This window comes from Pleurodeles waltl, chromosome 5 (assembly GCF_031143425.1).
Source record: "Pleurodeles waltl isolate 20211129_DDA chromosome 5, aPleWal1.hap1.20221129, whole genome shotgun sequence".
NCBI classification, from domain to species: domain Eukaryota; kingdom Metazoa; phylum Chordata; class Amphibia; order Caudata; family Salamandridae; genus Pleurodeles; species Pleurodeles waltl.
The window spans coordinates 132,370,267-132,389,874 of record NC_090444.1 but is presented as its reverse complement, the minus strand read 5'-3'; the positions used below and the strand labels follow the sequence as shown (position 1 = coordinate 132,389,874).

Here is a 19,608-nt window from a genome sequence, read left to right as displayed (position 1 = left end):
GTTCATACAGTGTACAGTTTTAAACATTGATGTCCAGATTTAAAAAGACCTAGAGCCTCCTAGTGCCACATTAGCATCATTTTTTTACGCTAATGTGACCCAACGATGCCAAAATCACCAGGCCACCTATACAAAGTGGTGCAATGCATGCATTGCACCAATTTGTAACCCCTTAGGCCACAGTATGCGTGCGCCAGGCATAATGTATGCAAGGGGGGGCGTACCACCATTAGGGGGGCTGAAAAAATCTAAAAGATTTTTTGTGCCATTTTTTTTCACCATTTTTAACGCCTGCTCAGAGCAGGAGTTAAAAGGGGGCACACCAGTGGTTAGAATGGGCCCCTATGTACTGTTCAGGATTAGAGATTTTGGTGCTAACCCTGAACAGTACATCAATAGCATCAAAAATGTTGATGCATTTTCCCCCTACCCTTCGTCATGGTGTGCTGTATTTTAAATACGGTACACACTTGGTGGAGGTAGGGAGGCACTCAGGGGCGCAAGAAAAGTAGGGCTCTACTGGGGGCAGTGCCACTTTTCTTAAATCTGCCCCTGAATGTTTTATGTTTTATTGACAATGATCACATTAACAGTGAATTATTGCACATATTGTGAAATGTTCTTAAAAGGTAGCACCATTCTACAATATTGTAATATCATCTGACACAATCAAAATAGTAGCTTTCTTGTCCTACAGTCCAGTCTACTTTGTGGAAAATGCAGTGAAACTTGAGCTTGATATTTACATCTAGTGGGAGGCAATGGAATGAAGGTTCACGCATATTCTGGCTGCCTGGTGTTGCAGCCTTTGGAGCCTCTGCAAGCCTTTGTATAAGTCATTAGAGTAGTATTGGAGTACAAAGATCAGTGCTCTTGTAAATTCCACTTGGTGAACAGTTTGAAAAAGTGGCTAGACTTTTTGGAGGATGATGATTCTCATGTTGACCACTTTAATCACTACATTGACTTACAGAACAAGCGAGATCTCAGCACCAAATTGGGTCTCCTTTCATTAGATCAAAGGTTGCTCATTTTGGTTGCTCAATTCGGTTTCCTTTCCTTTGATTAAAGGTTTCTCATTTTAATCCAACAGAACCCGTGGTGCCAGCATGAGATGGTGTTAACATGGTTATCTGGGCTTTTTCCCAGGCAAAGTTAACTTAGGCATCATCTACATCATTTGTAAAATTACCTGAGATTGTGTACAAGATTGGGTATTGAGTATAATATTTACCATGCAAAGTATTCCCAATTGAAAAGATTAAACTTAGAAAAATAAAATGAGACAATCCAGTTACATCATAAGAATACTAGGATTGTCTATCTAAACATATTACTAAATAGTGCATATTCAAAGTAGCAATCTTTTATCCTTCGATTTCAGGGACCATCACGACCAGATAGCTTACTTGTTCCACTATGACTATCCTCATTTCCTATGCTATTATCTAATGGGCCATCCCCACTGACCAAGCGGGGGCTTTGGTGCTCTCTCATGTCGACACAAATTAAATGCATGATAACACAATGCTCAATGTAATTCAACACAATAGTGTTCTCACATAGAAAGCTTATTAGGAGCCATGGAGTAGCGTAAGAATATATTACCCTGCAGGCAGTGAAACCTGACTTAACATATTGAGCAACAGAGTTAGATCTTACATTAATTTAGCATGAGCCTTGGTGCTGGTCACTAGTGCAAGGTAAAGCTCATTCTCATAGTGGGGTATGTCATCACAGTACACGGCCTCGCCGCTTGCTTGCTTTGCAGCTGAGAGGTGCATCAGGGGTCGTCCAACCATATCTTCAGGGGATTGTCCTGCAGGCACCTCCTAAAACAAACCAAAAGTCATCAGCAATGGTGTCTTCCACTAAGAAAAACAATACATCACAAATGTCCTGGCTTGCGCTTCCCACAACCCCATGTCATCTTTAAAATATTTGAATTTTCAAAGCAACTTGTGACTCTGCACCTCAGAGATATCCTGGCATGCTCAGTTTAGTGTTATTTGTATATTACTATCCAGGAAAAGTCCTTAGCTGTTTCCTCTAATTAATATTTATATTCTTAATTAGTTATTGCATCACATTTAATCACCAAATATAGAGGAGTACTTGAAATATTGTTACCTATTTTTTAAATGCCATTGAGTCCCCTTATACACTGGGCGTCATTATGACACTAGCGGTCTTCAGCCAATGTGGCAGTAAAACATCCACAATCACGACTGTGGCGGTTGAGCCACGGTCGGAGCGCCAGCATCACTACTACTCCTCCACTGGAAGGGCTGGTGGTGCTGGTGGTCCTAATCCGCCAGGGCAGCGCAGCCCTGGGGATTACAACCCCCTCTCCGCCAGATTTTACATGGTGGTAGCACCACCATGTAAAGACTGGCAGAGATGGGGTGTAGAGGGCCCCAGGGGGGCCCTTGCACTGCCCATGCCCTTAGGGCAGTGCAGGGGCCCACATGGTCAGCCCTGTCACACTTTTCACGGTCTGCTTTGCAGAGAGTGTTAGGCAACAAAATGCCCAGTGAGGCGTTTTTGATCAATGTTTTATGTCTGATATCAGTGACTGAATGCATGCCTGTGTGAACGTACACTCACAGAGCATAAATCTAGCTGGAAAACAATGGGGCACTGTAGAATAAATCTGAAATTAAATTTAAAGCCAGTGTTTATTTGTTTTTAGCTATGTATCATTTGGACTACATTTTAATATGGTGCTGGGAACATAAAAATACCTACAATCTGAAGATGTACATTATGGTTGTACATAAAAAAATACTTCTCTTCACTTTAGTATATGCATTTTAGTTTTGATGATCTTACATTCAGCTTCAAATACTTTCACAAAAGCACATTTCATCAAAGGTACGCTGCTAAATTCCATAGTAGTAATTTAGCCGTAACCGTAGTTGTTATTCCTCTGGACTCTCTAGAATACACTATACTCCAAAGATGCCCAGCTTTCAGATTTACACATACTGTAGGATTTTTCACACTTTCTGTATTTAACCACTGTCAAAGACTTTAAGACTGTGACTGCTTGTGGTAGCATAGGGGATAATGGGTCTGTAATGTCACTTTCTGCGATGTCACCATTGGAGTTCATGAGCAAGTGATGTAACTTCTAATAACCTTGAATTGTTTGTGAAATGACCATTTGGGCATACATTTGCCTTTCCATTTTAAATGGAACCCTGAACTTGTAATTCTGCTTACCAAAGCATAACCTTGCTTTTAAACATTACCCATCTGCTCAAATAATTTATTTTCACTGAGTCCATGTGTCTGGTTAGTTGTGTGGTTAGTTGTGTAAAGGATTAACCAAACTTTAACATCTTGATTCCGCTTTTGTAAACCATTGTCTTATTAAGAAGACTGAACAAACAAATAAAAACATCACTTGACCATAAGATCAATTTATGTGACAAGAGAAACGTGCACCATTTGGCAATTTGTTGAAGAGGATATTACATATATAGAAACAACCTAAAGAGACAAATTAAGTTGTGTGAAGTCTTGAACTGTAGACACTGTAAGGAGACTTCATTTCTTGAGGGTGTGTTCAGCTTGGGTCCAGTAAAGGTTAAGAATGCTGGGCCACTAGGAATCCTGGATATTCAACTCATTTACCATCTTTATTAATGTATCCATCAAGAAAACCCTTTTTTTTGTCAAAATAAACGAAGCAAAATTGTCATTTCCACCTAGATATGACAGCCTTATATTATACCTACACACAGTATATATGTATAACTCGATATTTAATTATCTCTCTCTAGATACATATTTGCAAGGCAGTTGCTTTCCAGATTTGAAACCATCTGAGTCAATGAGGACTAATTGACATGGCACAGTTAGTCTCTTGGGTAAGGAATGGACACTGCCCTACCCAGTGCATTAAAAATACCAATATACACAAAGGTCATAACAAACGTGATCTTATTTGACCTCAGGATTGTGTTTAACACAGTCTGTCATACAACCATGTTACCCTGCCTGGAATTTCATTGACAATATTACCACTAGTCAGTTCAAATACTTCTTTCTGTGAAACTTAGGGGACATGTTCTCTCACACATCATATCTATGTTGCATATCTTACTTCCAAATTGGATTCCTTCATTTGTGGGCCTGCAGACAAGAGACACAGGAAGAACATAGAGACATATTCAGGAGTCCCTATCACAGAGGAAGATAAACAGGAGCACTGAACAGAGGCAGCAGTGAGAGCCGGGGAAGAGCAGCCCTGTGTAGGGAATCTTCTACCTATACTTTTTCCTTCCAGTTAGATACTGAGGGGAAGACCTGAAGCCTACAGGAGGGACGCCGTAGCACTCAGATGAACTTGACTGTTGCTACTTGTTGGAAATGGCCTTTCTGCAGGGTCACCCCCAACCTTTTTGCCTTCCTCCTCCTCTTTTTCTGACCTAATTTTTGCTGGCTTTAGGACTCTGCACACTTTACCACTGCTAATCAGTGCTAAAGTGCATATGCTCTCTCCCTAAAACATGGTGACATTGGCTCATACCCAATTGGCATATTTTATTTACTTGTAAGTCCCTAGTAAAGCGCACTACATGTGCCCAGGGCCTGTAAAACATGCTACTAGCGGACCTGCAGCACTGGTTGTGCCACCCACATAAGTAGCCCCTTAACCATGTCTTAGGCCTGCCATTGCAGACTTAGGCTTGCCAAGCTGGAGACATACACTGTTAACCAGCTGAAAGGGTTCTGCATAGGAATGGGAGTACCTACCCGGGGTGCCTCCAGGAAGGAGGAGTACCAAAAAGCGCTGAAGGCCTGGACAGAAGCCCATTCACAAGAGAATGTTGAGGGAGAGGAGCCAGAGGATGGCCCCTCAGAGGATTTTCCATCAGCAGTAGGGGATGTCACCCCTGCAATCGTGCCCCCTGGTAAACCAGGGAGCAGTGTCTCAAGCCATGGCCTGACCGCAGAGACAAGGAGGGAAGAGAGAGAATTCCAATTGCAAATGGCAAGGTTAAACATGGAAGCAGAGGAGAAGGAGGCTGAGAGAGAAACCAAACAGGCTGCAGCTGAGAGGGAAGCAAAACAGGCTGAAGCTCAGAGAGCAGCCAAACAAGCTGAGACCGAAATGGCTTTGGCTGAGAAAAAACTTCTGTTGGCTCATGAACTAGGTCTCAAAGAGCTGGACATCAAGGCTAGGCAGTTTGAGTCCAGCAGTGATGGTGACAGCATTCATGCAGGACCTGCTGGAGAAAATCAATCAATCAATCAATCAATCAATCAATCACAACATTTGTAAAGCGCACTACGTACCTGTTAGGGTTTCAAGACGCTGAGAAGGGGGGGGGGGCTGCTACTGGTCGAAGAGCCAGGTCTTAAGAAGTCTCCTGAAGGTGAGAAGGTCCTGGGTCTGTCGCAGGGAGGTCGGGAGGGTGTTCCAGGTCTTGGCGGCAAGGTAGGAGAAGGATCTGCCACCCGAGGTCTTGCGCTGGATGCGGGGAACGATGGCGAGGGAGAGGTTGGCAGAGCGGAGTTGGCGGTTGGGGGCGTAGAAGTTGAGTCTGTAGTTCAGGTAGGCTGGTCCGGCGTTGTGGAGTGCCTTGTGAGCATGGGTGAGGAGCTTGAAGGTGATCCTCTTGTCCATGGGGAGCCAGTGGAGGTCTCTCAGGTGGTGGGAGATGTGGCAGCGGCGGGGTACGTCGAGGAACAGTTGGGCGGAGGCGTTTTGGATGCGTTGGAGGCGTCGGATGTCTTTTTCTGGGATGCCTGTGTAGAGTGCGTTGCCGTAGTCTAGTCTGCTGCTGACGAGGGCCTGGGTCACCGTTCTTCTGGTTTCCGTCGGGATCCATTTGTAGATTCTACGGAGCATGCGGAGGGTGTTGTAGCAGGAGGAGGAAACTGCGTTGACCTGTTTGGACATGGTGAGGGCGGAGTCGATGACGAAACCCAGGTTGCGTGCGTGGTTGGCTGGGGTTGGCGGGGCTCCCAGCTAAGTGGGCCACCAGGAGTCGTCCCAGGCGGAGGGGGTGCGTCCGAGGATGAGGACCTCCGTCTTGTCGGAGTTCAATTTCAGGCGGCTGTGTCTCATCCACTCGGCGATGGACTTCATTCCCTCGTGGAGGTTGGCTTTGCCGGTGTGTGGGTCTTTGGTGAGGGAGAGGATGAGCTGGGTGTCGTCGGCGTAAGAGAGAATGTTGAGGTTGTGCTGACGGGCCAGTTGTGCGAGGGGGGCCATGTAGATGTTGAACAGCGTCGGGCTCAGTGAGGAGCCTTGGGGTACGCCGCAGATGATGTTGGTGGCTTTGGAGCGGAAGGGTGGGAGGCGGACTCTCTGGGTTCTGCCGGAGATGAATGAGGAGATCCAGTTGAGGGCTTTTTGTATACCCAAAAATGTGGTGCCAAGTTATGTGGTGGGAGATGACATTGAAAAGTGGTTGGCTGCTTATGAAGTTGCACTAAGGGCTCATGGGGTTCCTGAAGAGCAATGCGGGTCAGGCTTGTGGGAGTATGTGCCAGTACTTGGGAGGGGCGCACTCCTTACATTAGACCCAAGGGATCATAACACATAATCGCCCATGAAAACCACTTTACTTGCCAAGTTTGGGCTGACCCCTGAGAAATACCATCAGATGTTCAGGGACAGCACCAAACTCTCCACACAGACTTGGGTAGACTTTTTGACTTTTCCAGTAAGGCACTCAATGGATGGCTGCGGGCAGCAAAGTAAATGATTACACAGGGGTGTATAATTTGATCCTGAGAGAGCATATGTTCAGTGTTTGCTTTACAGAGTTGTGCAAGTACCTAGTTGACAGTTGCTGACTGACCTTATGAAGCTTGCTGAGGAGGCGGACCTCTGGGATAGCATCAGAGTGTCCAAGAGGGTACCTGGGAGTGACCCCAAGAAGGGTGGTTCCGGTTCCCTGCAACAGGGTGAGGGGGAGATTAAAGATGACCCAGACAAGTCCCAGAGTAAGAGGGGAGGGAAGGGCTCCCATACATCATCTGAGAAAAAGGGTGGTGGTTCTCATAGGAGGTGGCTGAGGGCACCGCATTCCCAAACCCGCTGCTTTGGGTGCTCCCAATTAGGACACAAGAAGGGGGACTCTGCCTGTCCAAAGAAACCACCCACTGGTGGGACCTCTACAGGGGTGGCCAATGTGGCCTTAGGAGAAAGTAGTCCCCAGGGGCAGGTCGTAGACCATGCCTTCATTTCCTTCAGTTGGGAGATAGACTCAGAGGGCAAGCTGGTGATCCCTCAGGGTGGGAGTCATTACTTCCACCAGGTGGGAGTGAATGGGGTTCCAGTCACCACTCTGAGGGATACAGGGGCTAGTCATACCATGATGGTGGAGAGACTAGTTTCCTCAGAGCAGTGCACCAGCCAGGTGTGTAGGGTGACTTCAGCCCATGGGGAGGATTTATTCCGCTCCATGGCTCTGGTATCCCTGGTGTGGGGTGGGGAGGTGACCCAGAGAAGGGTCATAGTCAGTCCCCAGATGCCCATTGACTGCTTTCTGGGGAATGAGTTACCCCTAGTGGCAGGAGGACTGAGAGGGGGTGACCCCAAAGGGTGCCCTGACAGTTCAGTTGTCTGGCAGTACCACTACCCAGAGGAGGGTACAGGAGCCCAGATGTAGGGGCAAGGTGAGTGAGAACTCACCCTTGTCCCCTGTTCAGCCTCAGGGTACAGACCCTGGGTTGATTGACCAGTGTCAGGATATCACCCCTGAACTGGTGGTAGGTAGAGTGGAGAAGGGGTATATGACCCCTGGGGCTACTGCCCCCCATACTGAGATACCTCAAAGGTCAGGGAAACCTCAGGAGCCAATAGGGAACTCCCTGCCAGCTTCAAGGCTGGAAGAGAAGCTTACCCAATTGCGCTACTTTGGGGCTCTACTTAGCAGTGGATGGTCTGGGGCCTGGCTCCTGACACTGACAGCTGTTAGTGGCCTCTTTTGGTTGCTGTACTTGCGGACAGAGTTTTCCCTGGGTTGGGGACAGAAGTCAGACCAAAGGAGTAGAACGGGCCATGTCACTTTGTTGGCCATGGTGGTACTGTCTGCATACTGGGTTGCATCTGTGAGCAAATTAAAGTTAGAAGCTTCACAGATGGGGTCCTCAGATCAATCAATCAATCAAGGCATTTATAGAGCGCGCTACTCACCCGTGAGGGTCTCAAGGCGTTAGGGGGGGGTTACTGCTGCTCGAAGAGCCAGGTCTTGAGGCGCTTCCTGAAGGCGAGGTGGTCCTGGGTAGTCCTGAGGTGGACAGGAAGGGAGTTCCATGTCTTGGCTGCCAGGTAGGAGAAGGATTTACCTCCGGCGGTGGTTCTGCGGATGCGAGGGACGGTAGCGAGAGCGAGGCTGGTTGAGCGAAGTTGACGGGTGGGAGTGTAGAAGGCGAGGCGACTGTTGAGGTATTCGGGGCCCTTATTGTGGAGGGCTTTGTGTGCGTGGGTGAGGAGCCTGAAGGTGATCCTTTTGTTGATGGGGAGCCAGTGCAGGTGTTTCAGGTGGGCGGATATGTGGCTGTGGCGGGGTATGTCGAGGATGAGGCGTGCAGAGGCGTTTTGTATGCGCTGAAGACGTTTCTGAAGTTTTGCGGTGGTTCCTGCGTATCAGTCCAGGCGGCTTGTGACGAGGGCGTGGGTAGCAGTCTTTCTGGTATCGGCGGGGATCCAGCGGAAGATCTTCCGGAGCATTCGAAGGGTAAGGAAGCAAGAGGATGAGACGGCGTTGACTTGCTTGGTCATGGTGAGAAGGGGGTCCAGGATGAATCTGAGGTTGTGTGCGTGGTCTGAGGGGGTTGGTGCGGTGCCGAGGGCCGTGGGCCACCAAGAGTCATCCCAAGCGGATGGGGAGTTTCTGAGAATGAGGACCTCCGTCTTGTCTGAGTTCAGTTTCAGGCGGCTGAGCTTCATCCATTGTGCAACGTCTTTCATTCCATCCTGCAGGTTGGCTTTGGCGGTGGCTGGGTCTTTGGTGAGGGACAGTATCAGCTGGGTGTCGTCGGCGTAGGAGATGATGTTGATGTTGTGTTTGCGAGCGATGTTGGCGAGGGGGCTCATGTAGATATTGAAGAGAGTGGGGCTGAGTGAGGAGCCTTGTGGGACGCCGCAGATGATCTCGGTGGGTTCTGAGTGGAAGGGCGGGAGGTAGACTCTCTGAGTTCGGTCCGAGAGGAACAAGATGATCCAGTTCAGGGCCTGTCCTTGGATACCAGTGGAGCGGAGGCGGGTTATTAGGGTGCGGTGGCAGACGGTGTCGAAGGCAGCCGAGAGGTCAAGGAGGATGAGGGCGGTTGTTTCTCCGTTGTCCATCAGGGTTCTGATGTCGTCGGTGACTGCGATGAGGGCGGTTTCCGTGCTGTGGTTGGCCCTAAAGCCAGACTGGGAGGGGTCGAGCAAGTTGTTGTCTTCGAGGAAGTTGGTCAGTTGCTTGTTGACGGCCTTCTCGATGACCTTGGCCGGGAAGGGGAGGAGCGAGATGGGGCGGAAGTTCTTCAGGTCGTTGGGGTCCGCTGTAGGTTTCTTCAGGAGCGCGTTGACTTCTGCTTGTTTCCAACTCTCGGGGAAGGTGGCCGTGGCAAATGAGTTGTTGATGATGCTCTGGAGATAGGGGGCGATGATGGCGTCGGCTTTGTTGAAGATGTGATGGGGGCATGGGTCCGATGGGGCGCCGGAGTGGATGGTGTTCATGGTGGTTCTTGTCTCTTCGGGGCTGATGGGGGTCCAGGCGTTGAGGGTGATGGTTGGGGCTGTGAGTTCAGTGGTGGTCGGCAGGATCTGGGGTCCGAAGCTGTTGTGTAGGTCGGTGATCTTTCGATGGAAGAAAGTGACGAGGGATTTGCAGAGGTATTGTGAGGGCGTGATGGTGTTGGAGCTGGCGTTGGGACTGGAGTGCTCTTTGACGATGTTGAAGAGTTCTTTGCTGTTGTGGGGGTTCTTGTCCAGTCTCTCTTTGAAAGATGTCCTTTTGGTGGAGCGGATCAGCTGGTGGTGTTCACGGGTGGCGATCTTGAGGGCTGACATGTTCTCTGCGGTGTGTTCTTTGCGCCAGGTTTTTTCGAGGGTGCAGCAGGTTTTCTTGGATTCTTTGAGGGTGTCTGTGAACCAAGGAGGTTTCCTGATGTCGGTCTGTCTTGGGAGGTTTCTGAGGGGGGCGAGGTTGTCGGCACAGTTGGTGATCCACTGTGTGAGGCAGAGGGCTGCGTTGTTGGCGTCGGGGGTGATGGCAGGTTGGTTATGGTTGAGAGTTGAAAGTAGCTGTTCTGTGGAGATTTTGTTCCAGGGTCTGCGGGTGATTAGTTGTGTGCGAAGGTGGTGGGTCTTGCGTCTGAAGGTGAAGTGTACACATCTGTGGTCGGTCCAGTGTATCTCAGAGGAGTAGTTGAAGGCTACGTGGTTGCTGGCGGAGAAGATGGGGTCGAGCGTGTGGCCGGCGGTGTGGGTGGGGGTGTTCACCAGTTGCTTGAGTCCGAGGTTGGCAAGGTTGTCGAGCAAGGTGGCGGTGTTGGTGTCGTTGTTCTTCTCCAGGTGGAAGTTCAGGTCCCCGAGGAGGATGTAGTTAGGTGAGGCTAGGGCGTGCGGGGTGATGAAGTCTGTGATGGATTCGCTGAATGGGGCGCGTGGGCCAGGGGGCCTGTAGACGAGAGTGCCTCTGAGGGTGGTCCTGGGGTCGGTGTGGATCTGGAAGTGCATGTTTTCGGCAGCGAGGAGGGTGTCTTCGGTGGAGGTGGTGACGTTGATGGAGCTTTTGTAGATGATGGCGATTCCTCCTCCAGTTTGGTTGGTGCGGTCTTTCCTGGCGATCTTGTAACCGTTTGGTATGGCTAGGGCGATGTCGGGAGCCGATGAGGCGTTCATCCAGGTTTCTGTGATGAAGGTGAAGTCGGGTGCGGTAGAATCCAGGAGTTCCCATAGTTCAATGGCGTGTCTGTGGACGGAGCGTGCGTTGAGGAGGATGCACTTGAGGTGGTTGTTGGAGCGTGGGCCGGTGAACGGATTGAAGGCGTGGTGGAAGGTATACTTGCAGGTTTGACAGGTGAAGGGTCCCTGGGTGCGTTTGGGGCTGGCTTGGAAGCAGGTGGTAGTGCATCCAGGGTTGAGTGCATGGAGGGAAGCGGCGTCGTAGCTGAGCTTGGGGTTTTGGGAGCGCTGGGGGCCAGGGGTTCTGGCGCTGGGCGCGGTCCAGGCACGGACGGGCGCAGATGGGCTTGCCTTTGGTGCGTCTTTGGCGCGCCAGCGGCGCGGCCGCACAGCGGCCACCTTAAGAGGGAAGGGGGGGAGGAGGGGTCAGCTGGGAGGCGGGAGGGGGGACAACGAATGGGAGCAGGGGGGGGGGCGGGGCCGCACGGGGGCAGCGGCAGGAAAGCAGGAGGCGAGAGGGCGGGAAGGCGGGAGAGCGGAAACAGGAGGAAAAAGGCAACCGGAGAAAAAAAGGCAAAAAAGAGAGAGAAGGCACCAAGAGCGATAAGGCAAAAGAGCTAAAGACAAAGGAGAGAAGAGATCAGCAGGAGTGATGAGGCAGACAGCGATAAAGGCAAAGGAGAAGGGCGAAGGAGAGAAAAGGCAACAAGAGCGAAAGGCAAAAGCAAGAAAAGGCAACAAGAGCTGAAGGCAAAAGCGGGGAAAGGCAACAAGAGCGAAAGGCAAAAGCGAGGAAAGGCAACAAGAGCGAAAGGCAAAAGCGAGAAAAGGCAACAAGAGCGGAAGGCAAAAAGCAAGGAAAGGCAACAAGAGCGATAAGGCAAGAGAGATTAAGGCAAAAGAGAGCAGGAAAGGCACCAAGAGAAAAACTGGCAACTTAGAGGCAAGCGCAGAACTGGAGTCGAGACCTACACACAGGTGGCAGGGGCCTGGGCAGGTGGAGCTGCAGCGTCGGGGGAGCGACCTACCCTAGGGTCAAGGGTAGGTCGCTCCTCCGATGAGGAGAGAGGTTCCCCATGGGTCAGTTCAGTGGCCCCAGAGAGTATAGACAGAGGAGCCTCACTGAGTTCAGAAAGGCATATCACTTGCAAGTGCCCCTGCAGTAGTGCAGTAGGGGGGCAGTGTCCAGGTTCTACTGCCTTAAGCAGGGACGTCCATCAGAGTATTGATTAGCCTACCCTGGCTTCAGGCTGGAAGGTGGATATGTTGGAAATGGCCTTTTTGCAGGGTCACCCCCAAACTTTTTGCCTTCCTCCTCCTCTTTTTCCGACCTCATTTTTGCTGACTTTAGGACTCTGCGCACTTTACCACTGCTAATCTGTGCTAAAGTGCATATGCTCTCTCCCTAAAATTTTTTGAAATTGGCTCATACCCAATTGGCATACTTAATTTACTTGTGAGTCCCTAGTAAAGTGCACTAAATGTGCCCAGGGCCTGTACAATAAATGCTACTAGTGGACCTGCAGCACTGGTTGTGCCACCCACATAAGTAGCCCCTTAACCATGTCTTAGGCCTGCCATTGGAAGGCCTGTGTGTACAGTTCCACTGCCACTTTGACTTGGCATTTAAAAGTCTTGCCAAGCATTAAACTCCCCTTTTTCTACAGATAACTCACCCCTAAGGTAAGCCCTAGGTAACCCGTAGGGCAGGGTGCTATGTAGGTAAAAGGCAGGACATATACCGGTATGTTTTATATGTCCTGGTAGGGGAAAACTCCTAAAATTCGTTATCCACTACTGTGAGGCCTGCTCCTTTCATAGGATAGCATTAGGGCTACCCTCATATACTGTTTGAGTGGTAGATACTGATCTGAAAGGGTTAACCAGGTCATACTTTGTATGTCCAGGATAGTAATAGAAAATTCTGCTTATTGGTGAAGTTGGATTTAATATTACTATTCTAAAAATGCCACTTTTAGAAAGTGAGCATTTCTTTACACTTACAATCCTTCTGTGCCTTACAGCCTGTCTCCAATCCACGTCTGGCTGGGCTGGTTGACAGCTCCCTTGTGCGTTTCACCCAGACAAACACAGGAAGCTCAGTCACATCTGCATACTGAATGGGTCTTCCTGGGCTGGAAGGGTGGAGGGCCTGACAGTTACACTTAAAAGGACAATGGTCTGCCCTTACACAATGGACTGCCAAACCCGCTACTGGGGCCCTGGCAGACAGGATTGCACTGAAAGGGGACCCTGTGCCCTGCAAAACCACTCTTTAACGTCTTAACCACTTCAAAGGCATTTTTGGATATAAAAACTGGGTCCCTGACCCCACCAACTCAGACACTTATGGACCTGAACCTGCAACCTGTCAAGAGGAACTGCCTGGCTACCCAAAGGACTCATCTGGACTGCTTTGCTGTGAAGGACTGCTGTCCTGCTGTTGCACCGCTGCCCTGCTGCCCTCTGTCTCTGCTGAGAAGTGCTCTCCAAGGGCTTGGATTGAGCTTGCCTCCTATTTTCTGAAGTCTCTGGGCCAAAAAGACTTCATCTCTTCAAGGAACACCTCATGCGCTGGAAATCGACGCACAGCCTGTCAGAAATGCCGCACAGCCTTTTTGCGACCGAGCAATTGCTGCACAGCCGAACTGGAATGACACAGCCCGACTTCCCGAGTTAAGATTCGATGCAGCACCTGCCTTGTGACAGAAGATTCGCTGCACAGCCCTACCGGATCGATGCACAGCCAAACCAGAATGATGCAGCCCGATTCCCCGAGTGCAACCCGATGCATCACCCGCAGTGTGACAGACAATTTGATGCATCGTCACACCAGATCGACATAACGCCTGCGACTTCCTCCTGAACACCCAGGATTTCCCTGCATCATTCCTGGGCGCCCAAAGACCCTGCAACCTGAAGAGAATTCAAGCCTGCACGCCGGAAACTGACACAAATCCCTTGCCATGTGGAAAAGAATCAACGTATCATCTGAGGGCGCCCGGAGAAAACGACACACACCTACCCTTTTTCCATGCATCTCCTCCTCTGTGGTCTCGTGCGGATAATTTTGACGCAAACCAGGTACTTTGTGCTTGCAAGAGACAATTGTTGCTTTTAAGAACTTAAGACTCTACTTATCATTGCAAAAGTGATATTTCAACAAATACTTAGCAAATCTTGATCATTTTGACCTGCATTTAGTCAGACAAATATCTTATATTTTTCGAAACCTGTGTGATATCTTTTTATGGTGTTCTCACTGTGTTATTGCATGATTTATTGCACAAATACTTTACACATTGCCTTCTAAGTTAAGCCTGACTGCTCAGTGTACAGCTACCAGAGGGCGGGCACAGAATAATTTGGATTGTGTGTGACTTACCCTGACTAGAGTGATGGTCCTTGCTTGGGCAGGGGGTAACCTGACTGCCAACCAAAGACCCCATTTCTAACACTACTCATTTGAAGACTCCTGTAGTGCAGTATACTTAATAGACAAAAGATTTTCTGCGAGGGTTCTCCGCCTTCTCTCACATTATTTGCTGTACCATATTGAATAGTCATGAAACACGCATTGACCTGTTTTTGTTTGGAATCGAATAATTCTGGCATCAAAATAAATTAGTCCAATACGGATATGAAAACTGCCTGGAAAGTCTTATTTTAATACAACACTGTTCATCATACAGTCAGTGACCTTAATGCATGTCTTTTAGTAGAACCAGTGGGATAGGTAATACATCTTGTTTAGGGTCTTGGAATCTATTAAAAAGGCCCCTCTTTCCACCCTCTATTGATGGATTATGATCATGGATGGGATGCTCCTTCTAAGGGCATAGAATCCTTTAGGGCATCTTGGTCTCACTCTGAGCTTTCATCAGCACCTTCTAACCTCATTCAATCATCCTGGCCTTCAGTAATTTCCAGAGTTTATATGTCAGTTTGGAGACTTCAATGTAGTTAGTCCCTGGAAAGGCACTTTGATCCCTTTTTGACAAATGTCAAAGCTGTTATCAATTTCCTATCTTTATTGCTTTTTAAAAGGAAATCTTTTCATACTGTTAAAGAATGTACGTCTGCGATTTCTGCTGGTCACAAACAGGTTAACCATAAACCAGTTGGAGAACATCCTATAGTGTGTAGGTTATTGAAAGGTATTGGGTATGCTGATCCTCCAAAACCATGTTATTCATCTCTTTGGCACAGCAATTTGGTTTTGCTGCTGTTTCAGTATTTGGAAGATAATGGTTCCCTATCTTTAAAGGTGCTGTCGCTGAAGTTAACAACATTGCTCTTTTCTACAGTAGGGGTTCAGATGTTAGAGCTCTTGGTAGTTCTGCTATGTGATAGCCGCTAGGGGGTGTTTTCTTTTCTATCATAAGACAGACAAAAACTCTCAAGAGGTTTTCAGATGTTAGAGCTCTGAATAGTTCTTCTATGCAATATTCACTGGGGGGTATTTACTTTTACATTACAAGGCAGACAATACTACACTAATATCTGTGCAGTATCCTTATTTCCCTGCACATCCTCAATTATGTGCTGTGCGCAGTCTTGAGTGGTGTCTATCAAGGACTGCTATTTTAAGAACATCTTCTCCTAATTTGCTGACATCTGTCAATAAGCCTTTTGCTTCTGTTTCTTCCCTTACATTGGTGAGATGGGTGAAAGGGGAGATGTTACTGGTAAGTGTCAGTACTGTCAACTTTGGTGAGCATTCATCTAGAGAAGTTATGACCTCGAAGACAGATGCTTGAGAATATCCTTAAAACTGGTCAAGGGTTTCTACTTTTAGAATGTTTTGTTATAAGCCGGTGGCACATGTTTCATTCAGGTTCTTCATGGCCTCCGACCAGGCATAATAGAGCCTCCGGTCTAGGAATAAAATGTAGATTTTCCTAGCTGTCAAGCTAAAGAAAGTTCTGATTTTATTAAGGGCATGGAGGTGGCGAGAATCCCTCCTCTACTTGCAGTGTTGATTTATGTACATGACATTTTACTGCACAGGGTTAAATTGATTGTATACAGTTCCATAATTATTTTAAATACTCCAATTTTTCATTAATTCCAGTGCCCACTACAGGACCTTCATATAGAAATTAGAATTGATCCAGAAGTACAACCTACAAAGACAGTGGCCATGCAGGAGGATTCCTTGACAGAGGACTAGCGTGAAGGGGTCGTATTTCTATTAGGAACATTATTACTTTTTTTCATATCTTTGCATTTTCTGCATGGACTTCAGTGGATCCTCATATCAATAAAATATGTCAGTTGAAGTCAGGAAGCTCACGCTGATTGGTTTATTTTCCCATCCTTTTTTCAGCTGGAGATGATGGTGTTGTTTTCTGTCTGCTAGTAAAATAAGTCAGGATTTGAGATGATATAATATTCGCCTCCTTGTCTTTAATAAAATCTGGTCTTTCTCTTGCTGGACAGCTAGGAAATTCTGCATTTCAAATATTTGTTTTAGACGATCGGAACAAATATGTTGCTAGGGTGAATTGACTTGCAGGTGTATTGGGTAAGAGAGACCTCCTAATAAAAATTCTGCAACTTATAAAATGGTCTCCTGTATGATGACCTACGATAAAATAGTAATATTTCCCAAAACTATTTCTGCTTTATGATACAATAATGGCTACATTTGCGTACCTGAAACAGCTGCACGCTGGTTGGCAAATCCTTATGGAAAAGTTCAGTAGCACTTCTGTGCTGAGCAGGAATCAAATCAGCAACATTATTCTAAAATAAGAAGTTTAACAGAAATCAGTAACATATTTTTCCACCATTCATTTAGAAGCTTTCTCCATTTAAAGGCAACAAATCTACACAGACTAATCCCTTCCTGGCACTTCTACTCAACCAACAAAATGGCCCTGTGAGGTTGTCTGGGACAGCTGACTATGTTGAATGAACAGTATATTTTTAGTTACTTATTCTTTTCAAAAACATGTTCAAATAGATCAGCTGCCAATGCTACGCATCAAAGCATTCTGCAATTATATTGAATGCATTTCCCTTATTTACCTTTGTGAACCACAACTACATAGAAAATGTGAACTGGAAAAGCAAAGTCAGTGCTAAATTTGTAACAAACAAATGAGTGCCAGTGCCCTAAGCTCTGCTCAGAAGCCAGAGGCTGGTGCCAAAAGATGTGGGTGTGTTGAATACCGAGGCTGCATAGCAACGAATCCACCTCATGCCTCTTGAATCCACTATCAGATGCTCCCTGTCCCTTTATGCAGGTTCGAGATTTCTCCCTTTGTGATGGTTTTCCCGCCTTTCTCTTCCTTCTTTCCCCTTTCAGTATGTTTTTCTCTCTTGCTGTTGATAAATGTCTAGTGAGGAAACATAAGTGTTGGTATGCAAAAATGAGAGCCAGTGAGCCCCACCGACATTGACTGGCTCAAACTAAACACTCAGCAAAGTACATGAAATTTAGAAGCTCAAAGTCATTACCTATCTGCATGATAAGAAGGTTGGTTTTCAAAAATTCCTACTTACTACTGGGCATTTGATTTCTATAAAATCCCCACTTTAGGCCACAGACCTGGAGCACTATATGAAGGCTACGTCCTGAAAACTCCAACATTGAAGGAAATGAATGTGAACAAATACATCTAGTTCATCAGGTCACAATGCAGTTTCGAGCGTGCCTTGCCCATGATGGCAATGGGCTAATTGCAAAAAGAGTTCTGCCTAGGGCTGTCAGGGTGTAGTTTCCTATTACAGTCTCAAAGAATGGTAAAGGCTTAAGGGGTTATTTGGAATTTCCAGGCAGATTTTAAAATTGCTGGGTAACCAAGGCAACACCTCTGCCAGCCCCTCTGATACCTAGCCCCCAAATTAGAATTCCCTTCTGCTGAAACATTTTGCTGAAAGTTCCTTTTCCAGCATTTCATGGCAACATTCAGAAAAACTGCTCCGCCAGCCAGATTTCCATATCATGGCCCAGTCAGAATGTTTTCTTTTTCAGAAACTACCCCCTCCCCTTATAGCAGTGGTCTTCAATGCTGCGCACAAACTGTGGCAAAAAAATCATGGCCCACCCCCTGTGAATTTTTCACAATTTAATACATTAGAAATGTTAAACAGGTCTAGACGTATTTAAACATTACAGTTGTGTTACTGTTTTGGAAATGCAATCAAATACATTATACCGAAAGTACTGTTCTGCTCAGGCAGGCCTTACTAAAGTGTAAAAGTGTCCACAGTGTGATTATTGGGGTGGGGGTTTTCAAGAGTATTTGGTGTCTCTTCCCTTTTCACACATACTCCCAGTTCGGCTATCAATGACAAACAGGTCAGTGAAGGCCCATCAAAGCGATTTACTGCTGCTCATTTATTTCAGCTTAAACAAAGCCCTGTTATCAGCATGATGCTTATTTTGGCCAGAGTCTAACGCCCCATGGGATCACTTGAGGGCGCCCTAGGAGGTCTTGCCCGCCAGTTTGAAGACCCCTGCAAGCCCTTGCTTCTGGAAAACAAAAAAGAAATGCCTATTATGCATGAGAGGTTTCTCCCAACTTGCCTGCCAACAAGATCCCTCCGAGGGTGCAGATGACTGAACCTTTGCTGTCTCAAACTTAGTAGTTCTCCCACCACTAGATGAGGTGGTGGACTGACAGATAGATAGATAGATAGATAGATAGATAGATAGATAGATAGATAGATAGATAGATAGATAGATAGATAGATAGATAGATAGATAGATAGTCCCGCCAACAGAGGCCCATTAAAAACACCATTTATGTGCAGCAATATTTGTGTTTGCATTTGCTCACAGTCTGGTGCTGTTTCACTATCAGATACCAACATTCTCCGAGTGCCAACCATCAAGCCAGTGGAAAATGCTTATGTTTTTTTTGGAAATGGCCCATTCTGCAGGGTCATCCCCAGACTTTTTGCCTTTTCCCTCCAATTTTTGATGAATTTGTTTTGGTTGGTTCTAGGGTTCTGGGCACTTTACTGCCGCTGACCAGTGCTAAAGTATAGGCACTCTCTGCTTAAAACACGGTAACACTGGTTTATCCACAATTGGCATATTTATTTTACTTGTAAATCCCTAGTAAAGTGCACTATAGGTGTCCAGGTGGCCATTTTCTTAAACTGTGGACCTGCTATTTTGAATCTTAAAATTACAAAATTCATAATTCCGGTTCAACTAATTGGATTTTCATGGTTTGGATTTTTATTGTGTTGTGTTTTTACCGTGTTGCTGTTTGTGTACTGTATAAATACTTAACACGTTTCTTGTAAATTTAGCCTTTTTGTGCCAAGCTACCCAGGGTTAAGCACAGGATAAATTAGTGACTTTTTATGGTTCACCCTGCAAGGGATTGTGCCTGTTGTTTGACCACGGCTCACATCCCAGTCAACCAACAACCCAGTTTCTCACACTGGTGATCAGCAGTGAAGATAGCACTTGTATTTGTGCAATGCCTTACAGTAATTTGGTGTAAAGTGCTACTCACATCTCAGACCATTACGAGTTTTTCTCCTTTTCTCTCAATTGGTCATTTTTCAACATTTTACTCCTGTTTCATCTTCTTTCACTGGCACTCTTGTTGTTGCATCAGTGGTGCCTTAGCAGAATGAAGCAAGTCCTGGATCTCAATCTTCCATAGATTATATTAGGAGTGAGCTGAAAGTATTCTACAAGCAGAGGGAGCTAAAGGTGGCTAAAAGATCCACAAGGCAGGACCTTCAGGAAATCCTGTATGCATTTGAGGAGCCCT

At 47.0% G+C, this 19,608-nt stretch overlaps 1 protein-coding gene across 1 annotated transcript in view; it reads right to left on the bottom strand.

Annotated features, from left to right (window-relative positions):
• Positions 1 to 19,608, bottom strand: part of XDH (xanthine dehydrogenase) — a 411,630-nt gene that overhangs the window by 202,678 nt on the left and 189,344 nt on the right. Inside the window, exons 17-18 of the mRNA XM_069233805.1 lie at positions 16,523 to 16,612; positions 1,663 to 1,832 (exon numbers count right to left, since the gene is read on the bottom strand). Of these exons, the coding sequence (XP_069089906.1) occupies positions 1,663 to 1,832; positions 16,523 to 16,612 (260 nt within the window). The remainder of the gene's footprint in view (positions 1 to 1,662; positions 1,833 to 16,522; positions 16,613 to 19,608) is intronic.